At 40.8% G+C, this 12,104-nt stretch overlaps 2 protein-coding genes across 2 annotated transcripts in view; both read left to right on the forward strand.

The window, feature by feature from the left end:
• Positions 1 to 747: 747 nt before the first annotated feature.
• Positions 748 to 12,104, forward strand: part of S100A9 (S100 calcium binding protein A9) — a 442,604-nt gene continuing 431,247 nt past the window's right edge. The window contains exon 1 of the mRNA XM_076000140.1: positions 748 to 757. The gene's annotated coding sequence lies outside the window, so the exon portion shown is untranslated. The remainder of the gene's footprint in view (positions 758 to 12,104) is intronic.
• Positions 3,167 to 3,714, forward strand: LCE6A (late cornified envelope 6A). Its single transcript, XM_012791188.3, is given in 2 exon segments — positions 3,167 to 3,404; positions 3,626 to 3,714. Coding segments are annotated over 2 exon segments (327 nt in total).

Raw genomic sequence — 12,104 nt, forward strand, 5'->3', positions numbered from 1 at the left:
TTAATGTACTTGTATTCCCTCCTGAGTGAAAGCTCTGAAGCATGAGAAGGGGCTCTTATTCCTTCTTGTATCCAATACATAGTAGATGCTTAATATCAAATCATAGAATCATATTCATAGATACAGCCTGAACCAAAAGAGAGGTGGGATTAGGAAGAGTGGGATTAGGAAGAGAACATTAAATTCCTAGGGTCATAAGTTAGAACTTGATGGACTTATTATAAGTCTACTGGGAAAAAAGTACAGCTCAGGGGCCTTGAAAAGGCTCACTTCATGAGCTAGGTAAATCTAAATCAGGGGTCCTCAAACTTTTTAAACAGGGGGCCAGTTCGCTGTCCCTCAGACCGTTGGAGGGCCGGACTATAGTTTAAAAAAAACGATGAACAAATTCCTATGCACACTGCATATATCTTATTTTGAAGTAAAAATACAAACGGGCAAAAACACCCACATGTGGCCAGCGGGCTGTAATTTGAGGATGCCTGACTAGATGCTGAATACTTTCCACTGTAAGTGCAAATCTTTTTGAAGTCAATCCCCAGTGTCATCTTCTAGGTGATGAAGTTCATTGAACTGAAAATGACTGGAACTAGAGATTTTTGTGACCAGATGTAGATGAGTCAGGGAAACTTAGTTTTCCCAGGGCAGAGCCCCTAGAAAGAGCCCTCAGCCCTTGGGTAGGGACAATAAGGTTGGGTGCTTGCTAGTTAAGCTCAAGGAAATGCATTTGTGATGCGTAAGTCTCCTGTACATGGGGTCATGTGGTGCAGGTCTTGGGTGGGGAAAAGGAGCAACTGGTACGTTGATATCAGAGTTTCTTTGCCTTTCCACTAATGCTTAGTGCGTGTGAAGCACTTCTGAGGAGCAACCAGTTATTTCTGACACCTGAGGGCATGGAGAAGGGGAAGAGAAGGAGGAGAAAGAGGATGAGAGAGGCGCGAAAAGGGAGTGAAGGAAGAAGGGGTCTAATCCCCAAGAGTCCACAATCAGGTGCTCCCTTTCTAGGGCCCTGTTCTTACAGGATGAGCTCAGCTTTTCACTGTTGTCCCACCTTCTGTTTCACTCACAAGGACTTCTCCCTCCCTTCATCCTCGCCGCATCTCAAAGCATGCCCACACGAAGCGGGTGAGCCCCAATAGTCCTGTCCTGCTGCATTTAGGCATCCAACAGCTGCTCCTCTTCTGGCCTTGTCCTGTTTCCACCCTGGTAAGCTCCTTATCCCGTATCCTGCCCCAACCCTGCTCACCTTTGTCCTACATATTATCTGAAGGCCCTTAAGGACAACTCCTGCTGTCAGAATGTCCCTTGTGATTGCTCAACTTTTTATTCACCCAACTGCTTCCTGAATACCTACTTCATTCATGTCAGGCAGCAGGAATACGGAGGCAGGCCAGGCACAGCCCTCAGCAGCGGGAGTTTCGTCAGTGCCCTTTTACTCAACGGTGCACGTGAGCAGTGACGCTGCGAGGGAAGCATCCACAGGTGAAGGGCGGTATTTCGATGAGAGTGTTCCCAATTTAAGCACTGCCAGAATGTGATGGTATCAATTTTCATGGAAGATAAAGGAAAACTTTTCACTCTGTGGAAGGCTTTTCCACAAAGTCCCTTGATAATTGCAAAAACAGCTCCCCTTCTGCATTTAAGAGAGAGCAGGGGTGATGAATGTTTTACTCTCCACCCCATTCTCTGCCTATTGTGCAAGGTGAGGGCTCCCCACAGATTGCTCTGTTGTATATTTATAAAAGGGTGTTCACACATGCCTTGGAGGCCAATGGTGAAAACAAGCAGTCAAGGTCTGATGCGCCAAACAAAAACAAGTTCAGCTTTATTTTTCTCCTACTTTTTGTTATCCTGAAATACAAAGCCTATTCTAATGGGACCTAGATTGTTTCATTTAACAAACACTAAATAGCATTTTCTTTGGTCAGGGACATCAGGCTCTAGGAATGCAGAAGTGATAAAGACAAAGTCCCCGTCATTACGGAACAGTTTAATAGAGGAGATAGGATGTGTATCTAGGTCACCATGACCCAGAGCAACATGAGACTGTAGGAGATATCCATAAAGGTCCGAGGATGGAGGACTCAGATGTGGATGGGGAGCCAGGCAAGTCTCCATGGAGGCAATGGCATTGAGCTGGATGCCAAAGTCATGGATGATAGGTACGAGGAGGACAAGGAGGGTCTTCATCAGGCTCTAGGGTGGGGATTTAACCTGATCTTCACCTCCAATCCTAGGTAGGACTCAACAGCAGTTGCACCCCATCCAGACTTGGCTAGTGTACCCACCTCCACCTCCACCTAGGCCAATCTGAAGGCCCCAGACTTCCGCTCACTCATTCACATGCAAATCCCTTCAAATCACATCCCAGCTGCCTGTAGCTGAGGAATCCAGCCCCAGGAATTGTGAAATATCTGGATAGATCATCTGCTCTGTGGCTGCCCTCCAATAATGTGTAGCCTGGAGGCTTTAGTTGAAGGATGTATAAGAAAGCCTCTTCCTTCCTGGCACCATAAGGCCTCCAGACTCCTCCTGGGATGACTTGCTCACGCATCTTCCTCTAGGGTAAGTGTGGAGAGACACTTGGATGTACCTGAGGTGTAGCTAAGGCAGCCCAATCTCTTCTCTTGGCTCTCCCAGGGAGTTGATAAGCTGTGTAGGAGACATTGGGGCAGGGAGAAGGGAAGAGAAGTGGGTCCCTTCTCTTCTAGACCCCAAGTGATCTAACATGGGAGAAGCCATAGGAGCTAGAGGGCCAGAGAAGCAAAGAAGAGACAGACAGGTTTAGAGATCTGGAGCAGAATTAGACTGAGTGAAGAAAGAGTAGAGACTTGGTTCTCCCTCATGCTTGACCATGGTGGACACTGGCCTCAAAGAAGTAGGCTATAAGCTCTACTAGGTTGCAGTTTGTTTTTCTTTTATAAGAGGAAGAGTAAATTTTTAACATGGTTGTTGGCAAGTGAGTCCCCTGGGAATGCCCACCAGGATTTACTCCCCAGATGATTATCCCTTTCAAATCCATTTGTATCTCACCAGGCTGTAAATGCCAGTCTCCACTTTTGACAGCTCCAGCTCATGGAGAAGAGAAATAGATACCCAAGCTGCCTGGGTCCCTGATGTAACTGCATGCTCTTTTGTTTTCTAGATTCAACCTGTTGGCCGAACAATGTCACAGCAGAAGCAGCAATCTTGGGAGCCCTCAAATGCTCCCAAATGCTCCCCTCCCCAATGCCCAAACTCCTGCCTGGCTCCTTGTGGTGCTCCCTGTTCAGGAGGCTGCCATTCCAGTGTCCAAAGGACCCAGGCTCAGAGCCCCACCTGCTCTAGAAGAACTCGTCGCCGCCGAAAGCCCCGCTGCCTCAGCGGGGGCACGGTCTACCACTGCAAAGAGGAGGAGTGTTAAGGCAACTGGGCCAAGAGGATGGGGGGGGGGGTGCGGGGGGGGGCACAGGTGCAGCTGCTCTCTCCCCACCCCAGCCATGTGTACTAATTCCCCTTGGGAGCCTGTGCCCTCAACCTCTCATTGGGCTGGGAAACTCTTTCTGAGCTAGGCTGAGCCACGCTGCTGCTCCCCTCTCTCACCCACCCCTTCAGCTCAGCAACAATAAAGCTGCTTCACTTGCAGGCCTGGAGGCCCCTGCTCAGATGTACCCAGACCCCCCAGGTGGATGCCGTTCCTCCTCCTCTCTTCCTAAGACAGCTGATAGCCTTTGAAAGAGGCAAGTGTTTGGGGATTTGTGTTCTCATTCTCAGCAGCCTCACAGCCATCAACCCATGTCATAGCATGATTCTAGTACCAAAGGCTGCCATGCAATAAACATTTGTTGAGTGCCTATTGTGTCCTGACCTCTGTGTTTAAAAGTGGCCAATTTGTCTCTGCTCTAGAAAAGTTTATAATCCAGTGGGAGAAGCAATGGACACTCCAGATTGAAACATGTGGATGAACAAATATAATTTTAAGCAAACTAATTTATTTTTATTTCTCAATTATCTGGGTAGAGTAAGGAAGAAGAATCATCCTAGTGGAAGATCCAGCGTGAACAAATGCATGGCAAGTGCAGTACCTGCCCACGGCGTGAATTTAAATTTGGCTCAGTGCCAGGTGTGAGATGGTGGATGTGGAACAATTGCTAACCCCAAGTGCCAGTGATAATTCAAACTAGCTGAATTTACTGAATTTAAGGTATTAAACCACAGCTACCAAAGGACTGTACTTCTGGGGAAAGTCTGGGCCCAAGCCCAGGGTCTAGTGGCCAGCGATGAGGGGAGCCCAACATAAATTATACAGGTCCAGAGGGGACTGAGGCTCAACTATGTAGCATACTGCCGGAAGTTCCATGCGAAGATTTCTTGTGGATCTACATTTTGGGGCAGGGGCACTGAAAGTATAATTTTTTTTAACCAAATACCCAACCCAATAGATTATATTGCCCAGGATCAGAACAGAATTTCAACCTATAATTTCCAATAGGTAGAATGCCCATATCCAGAGTTTAGCAATCTTCCTCATTGCTGGGACTTGGTATTACCTTTGTTATGACATTTATCTCTATATAGATATGTATCATAATTGTATATAATTACGATTTTATATCCATATATCTCACATTAAACAAATGATGCAAGCTAGTATAAAGATTTGTTAATGTAGATAAGCATACGGAAGATGAATAAAAGCAATCTAAAAATCTCATCACCTAAAAATAACCATAGCTAATTATTTCATAGACATGAAATAATTAAAACTTTTAAAAAGCACAAAATGGATTCATTTCCAAATATTTTATAACCCACTCTTTTTACTGTTAAATAGAACAGTAAAATTTAACAATAAGAGTAATTGTCAATACTCTTCATGCCAATAAATATTGATCAACATTATTGTACATGGTATTAACACACCATGATTTGCATAACTAGTTCTATAATATCGGCCATTTATGTTGTTTCCCTGCTTGCTGTCAAAACAGTAGAATAAACATTTTCATTGATAATTATTCTTAATTTTCTTAGGATAAATTTTTAGAATTGGAATTCTAGAGTTGTCAGAAACTGTGAAAATATTTTTCAGACTCTCTAGGAAGATTGCATTTTGGGAGGAATTAAAATGACTCCATTTAAGAAAATTATTTTGGGGGAGGGATTTCTTTTGCTCAAGAGCATGAGTGAGTACTATGTTATAGTATTGCCCCCACTTATAGAGGGAAATGTCCATTTTGTAGAGAGAAAGCAGTTTCTGAGAAGTTTGACAAATATCCACTTGCTTTACTGTCATAAAATCCATACTTCAAAAAAAAGTTTAGATGTTCCATCTTTCGAGGAAAAGGGGGTGCTTTATATCGTATAAAACAATGGCTTACGAATATTGATAAGCCACTGTTTGATCTTCTACCTTTGGCTGACAGGTTTTTAAATACTGATTTTTTGATATTCAGTATGTTTGTGTGAAAGATTTTTAGAAAGAACCCCATTTTTCCCCAGGAAAAATACAAAATATTAATGTTTGGTTGACTGTTTAAAGCTCAATGTATAAGAATATCTTTTTTCCTATGTTTTCTCTCTGCTCATTATTAAAGGCATACATTCACCAAACAACAATTTTAAAAAAAGTTTTGACAGAAACTATTTTTCTCTGACAAGAACAATGCTTCATATTTCAGCCTTTGTAGGTTTCTTTAGTGAATATTTGAATTCTCTGTGCTAATTGTTCAACTTGTATGTTATTTTATAAATACACTGTTTAGTCTGTACAAACTGATTTAATAAAAATTACTTAATAAAAATTACTACAATGAAAATAAACTAGTGATTCGATGATTGTTTTTCTTTATTAAGGTCTGTGTTTGGCATCTTCACATTTTCTAAAATATGTCTGTACATCAGGAATGTCAGTATTATGAGTGTCTTTTCAGTGTGGCTTTAACATGGTTTCGTCTCTATTCTATATGTACATTGTACCTTAGATTTATAATAATAAGTAATGAAAAATACAGATTCATATTTTATACAAAAAGTCCTATATATGTATATATAAATAGAAAGATTGCATACATACATCTCTCTCTCAAGTGTTCTTACCAGAAAAAAATGGTAGATATGTGACTAATTGATATTAATTAGCTTGATTGAGTCATTCCACAATGTACACATATTTCAAAACAACATGTTATACATGATAAATATATACACTATAATTTTTGTCAATTTAAACAAATAAATAAATAAATAAATATTTTTAAAATGCCCTATACACAAGATTTTTAAAGTTCACAAGAAAAGCAAAACTAGGTAAGTGGCACAATTCTTTTATTTTTAGACTATATCTAACCCTTTGCTTTTAACAAATGTCAAAAATGTACATATTTTTAACATTTTCTAAATAAAAAAAATTTGTTTTGACAGAGAAACTTCATACATTTAATATTTGATATGCTTTTTTCTCTAATTTTTGGAAAATGCTAAATGCTATATGGTTTGGAAGAACATTTAAGTCAAAAAAATAAAGTTGCTAGGTGTTTAAAAGGGGGTCTCCAAGGACTTTGAAACACCATTAGGTGTCAGTTTCTAGCAGTGCCCTCTCCTCCCTTAACAATCTTGACCCCAGCCCGCCAGCAAGCAAGTTCTCCCACGGGAACTGAACTTGAGCCTGAGGAGGATCTCAGTCCATCTCAGGCCATCCATTGTCTCAGTGCGCCCAGCTGCTCCTGGGTCTCCAGGCAGGAAAAATGGGACCCACTTAAGCCCTGACCCCATGGTTGCTCTCTACAGAGACTGGTCGAGCCCACCACCTACGTATAATGCATTTCCAGCAGCTATTAGTTTACGATATCTGACAGACCATGTTTTGTTACTGGCTACTATACACTTCGTGATGATACATCTTAACTACTAAGTATTGCTTTTATTTATTTCTGTAAAGATATCACAAATAAAATATTACAATTATTATAAAGTGAAGGAAACTATGTAGTACTAATTTCTTATTTAGTGGGAAGTCAAAAACATTGCCTAAATTTGATGAATGAAGAAATAAAGGTTTAGTTATAGCATTTAAAGTTATAGAGGTAATCTATAATGATACTAATAACAAAATCATGTCTAAATAAGGAGGGAGGAGAGAGGGATGATAGATGTGAGCTTACTCCCTTGTTTTTCATTGAGAAAGGAAGTAGCTAACAGGCAGCAAAGAAATAAATGTATTAATATAAGTAGATCATTTAAGCTGAGACTTAATTTTTCCTATTACAACTTCTTGTATTAACTGATTTTAAATTTCATATAAATGTATTACTTTTCTATAAATACATAACTAAAATCACATCCTTTTATAATGTGCATCTATAAGGGTCCTAGACCAAACTTTCCTCAACACAATCCTCAGCTTTCCTCAACAAAAAAAAAAATTCAGAACCCTGTCAGAGGAAATCTACTTCAAATCTCTGATAACTCTGTGACCTTGTGAAAATTTCTATACCTCTGTATGGTCAGCTTCCTCACTCAAAAATTAGGTGCGGTAATAGTACCTGCCTTGTGAAGCTATGGGGCGTGGGGATTATAGATAATATCATGGATAACATGTAGTACATATCTAACTCAATAAATGCTTATTATAACTTACATTTGGATATACTCTATTTTTCAAATATACTTTCATTTTAGAATAGTTTTAGATTTACAGAAAAGTTGCAAATATGCTAAAGAATTCCTGTATGCCTGTACCCTGCCTAACCTTATGTGAATGGGACGTTTGTCACAATTAATGTTTTGTGTTCCTAGATCCCATTTAGGATACTAGGCTACATGCAGTGGTCATGTCTCCTTAGATTCCTCTCAACTGTGATAGTTGCTAGACTTTTCTTATTGTGGATGACCTTGACAGTTTCAAGGCGTACTGGTCAGGTATTCTACAGAATGTCTGTCAATTGGGGTTTTTCTGGTGTTTTCCTGATGATTAGAATAGAATTATTGATCTTGAAAGGAAGACCACAGAGGTAAAGTGCCATTATCATCACATCATATTGGGGTTATATGCTAACAACACGACCTCACTGTTCACACTGGCCTTGATCCCCTGGCTGAGGTAGTGTTTGTCAGGTTTCTCCACGGTAAAGTTACTCCTTTTCTTTCCCTTTTTGTATTCATCTTTTTGGAAGGAAGTCACTATATGCAGCCCATTCAAAGTGTAGACCACCTCCCTGAGAGGTTAGTTTCTATAACATATAAATTATTTGGAGTTCTTCTCTACGAGAGATTTTTCTGTCCCACATCATTTAAAAAAAGCCTACTCAATCATTTGTTTTTAGCAGTATGGACTCACAGATATTGGATATCTATTTATGTTGTACCTTGGTTTATAATCCAATATATCTTATTTATTTTATTGTTCATGTTGTTGTAGCCTTGGGAGCTCATTGTGCTGGGCTGTCATTGCTTCTAGGCTTTCTTAGTGGACAGAGTTTGGAAATACATGTGTGTGTATTAACCAATGCATACCTATAATTATTCCAGTGTTTAATCATCTGTAGCTTTATTAAGTAAACCCGAGTTCATACTCATACATTTAATTCTTATTTAGTAACACATGGCTTACCCTTGCTTATCTATAACCTCCTATTCCAGTGGTGAGAATCAGGCTTCCACCATCGCCATATATTCAATTACTTATTCCCAGTTTGTCCACTTGCCCGGTGTACTCTATTTTGAAAACAAAATTATGAAATATTCAGCAGTAAGTGCATACTATATGAGCAACATTTTTCTTGCCTCTGGAAGCTATATAAGAATGTTGATTGAGCAGAAAGAATGAGTGAGCCAGGGTTCTTGAAGCTGGGTAAGGATGGGTCAGGGTAAAGACAAGGCATCCTGAGGGTCAAAGGGGCTAAATAGAAACAGACTTTCACTCCATGTGGGCCTCCTTCCACCAGAAATCATCTGCTCAGCTTCCTCCTCCTGCCGTCCCACCTTAACAGACCCATTTCTGAGAACAAGCTTCCATACTGTATAGTTTGAACATAAAGGGTAAGGACATGGATTCCTTGTATAGGGTTATGGGCATGGAAAAGGCTCACCCTACTAAGGCACAGGCTAGAACCACTTTGGGTTCTCCCCAGGAAGCAGGACAGGAAGAAGTGCAGCATCTCTGTTACGAAACTGTGAGCAGGAAATCAGAAAACTGTAGGAGACAGCCTGTAGGTAGATAAAAGAGCACAGATATTCAATTTGTGACCTACCTAGTTGCAATACCTCAGCCTAATGACTAGTTCTGAACTTCTTGGAAGACATAATATAAAGAGACAAATGGCCTATCATATACCTTGTGTTTTTCTTTCAAGGGAAGGATAATACTTCCTAACAGTGGATTCTAAAAGAAATTGTTTGTAATGATCAACAGTGCACTTAACTACACTCCTAGAACAAATTCACAAATGGAAGGCAAATCACTATTGCTTTGCCTCCCTTTGAAAAAAACACAATACATTGAAACAAAATGCTGCTCATTAGATGGCAGAAAGGTGAACCAAGAGCATAGGGAAGCAAAAAGGCAGATGCCTGAAAACAGAAGGTCCACAGGCTTAGCCATAGCTTGGATCATAAGAGATGTAACTTGTACATCTGTGAAATGTGGACAATAAAAAACTTAGTCCTTCATATTAGCATGTAATGATGTCCAAATAGTAGCAGCTCTAGTAGCTCTCTCAAGCCCCTAGTTTCATAATCCTCCTCCCCTGAGCTTCAGTATGCCCTCCCTACATGGCCATCAGTGCCTCCTCCTCCTCTTTCTGACTGTAGGGTTGTGAAAGTTCTACCTGGTCTCTAACAGACTCTCTCTGCCCTGCTTTGACTGGTAGAGGAGTAGGAATGATTGACACATCCTGAACCCAATGAAAACTCAGTCCCTGCCTGGATCAAGGACTAACTCTAATGACTTCTCTGGTGTCTAGTTTGTTCTCACAGCCTACAGGTGAATGAGTTTAGGGAACTTTCCCCATTATGGCTTCATTTAATAGCCCTGATATATGAGAATTGTTCTTCAAATATATGACTCCAATCAACCTTGAATCCTTGCCTAAATCGTATCCGTACTCATTGTCATAGCCACCGCCCTAATTCATAGATGACTCGTGGGGATTTTTTAGAGGGGATGATGGTGGCCCTGAGGGTGGGGTGGTGTTGTGAAACCAGCTTTCCTTAGTCACTGACATGCTTTATTGGCACTCACAAATCTTTGGAGAAATAATAGGAACGGTGATCATCATTGAGGGACACTAAATTAATCAAATAATAGTAATAATAACAGCAAGAGCAACAGCAATCTGAATTTATACAGAGCTTACTATGTACCAAGCACTCTTCTAAGCACTGTACACATATTACTCATTTAATTCTCACAAGTAGATGTAACTATTATCACCATTGTACAGATCAGCAACTGAGGCAGAGAGGTCAAGTGACAAGCCTAAAGTTGTACAATAAGCGACAGAACCTGGATTTGAAGCTAGGTAATCTGGCTACAGATACCAGACACTTGACTTCTATGCTGTGCTCCCAGGAGTGCAGCACTGGGATGGATGTATTCTCTCTTGTTACCCTGCATCCCCTCCCCTCCATCCTCAGGCATGAATACTGTGTTGGAACTCAATTGACCTTGGGTTTAGTCCTGATTCTACCACTATTTTAACTTTCTGAATTGAGTACAATGACTTCTGTGAAACTTCAACTCCCATTTATGAAATACAGACCTATAACCAAATCAAATGAAATATTTTGTGATTAATTAATTAATTCAACAAAACTCTAGTAAGTACCAACTGCTGTTTTGAGGTATTATAATCATTATTTCTTTATTTTATGATCTTTTGCATTTATTAGAAAAAATTCTAGGATAACAGAGTGAAAGGAAATGGGCTACCTTGTCAAGCAAAGAGTTCTCCAACCACAAGCATTTCCATCAGGGCCAGGAGGCTCATCGTGGGCACATTGGAGAGGGTATATAAGTGCCTGGTAGGAAACCACAGTACATGTTCACTCAGGGCCCTCTGAGGCTGAATAATTTTGTGAGTTGCTTATGCTTCCTACATCTTTCAAATTTTTATGAAGATCCCTAGAAGAGCTCAGAGGAAGGTGGTAGGATGTTGTGATACTAGATCAACTAAATGGTGTTACTAGAATATTCTAGGGATTGGCTATATTTTTATCATTCTACCAGAACACTCTAGGATTGTGGTTATCAACCTAGGTGGAATCACCTCCTGGGAAATATTTGAACAATGCAAATGCTTACACCCCACTCCTGGGAGATTATGACTCCGCAGGTCTCAGTTAGGGACCAGGGATCCATACTGTAAAAGTACTTCCCATGCAGTATATGTATACCATGGAGTGCTACTCAACTACAAAAAACAAGGGTGATCTAGCACCTCTTATATTATCCTGGATAGAGATTGAGACCATCCTTCGAAGTGAGGTATCACAAGGATGGAAAAACATGTACCACATGTACTCGCCATCAAACTGGTAGTAATTGATCAACACTAAGGTGCTCACATGGTAGTAATACTCACTGGGTGCCAATCAGATAGGGAGGATAGGGGTGAGGGGTAAACCCACAGCTAATGGTGACGGGGCACACTGTATGGGGGAAGGACACACTTGTGGCCCTCACTTGAGCTAGGCAAGTGCATTTCATGTAACTAAAATGTTTGTACCCCCATAATATCCTGAATTTTAAAAAAATTTTTTTAAAGTACTGCCCATACGGCTCCTATGCACAGCCAGTTTGGGCCCCCTGATCTATAACAGCACCAAGAGCAAGACTGAAACGACAGCTTCCTTGCTTCATGCAATTCCTTGCTGGGTTGGCTCTGCCTCTCTGGAACCTAGAGACTATGTGATGTGCACTTAATCTTGAACTCTCTGATACTCAGTTTTTCCACCTGCAGTGATTCCCAACTCGTGGATTTGTTAAGAGGAAAAAATAAAACATGTGAAACGTAGTACAAATGTGGAGGGATGTGAGGGGCTCCCCTTGTGTGACCACCATCATTCAAAGAATGAACGGCTTAGAACTGCAGGCCCACCGAATGGTGGAGCAGGGGTCCTGTCTC

The sequence above is a fragment of the Microcebus murinus genome, chromosome 2 (assembly GCF_040939455.1).
Source record: "Microcebus murinus isolate Inina chromosome 2, M.murinus_Inina_mat1.0, whole genome shotgun sequence".
Taxonomy (NCBI): domain Eukaryota; kingdom Metazoa; phylum Chordata; class Mammalia; order Primates; family Cheirogaleidae; genus Microcebus; species Microcebus murinus.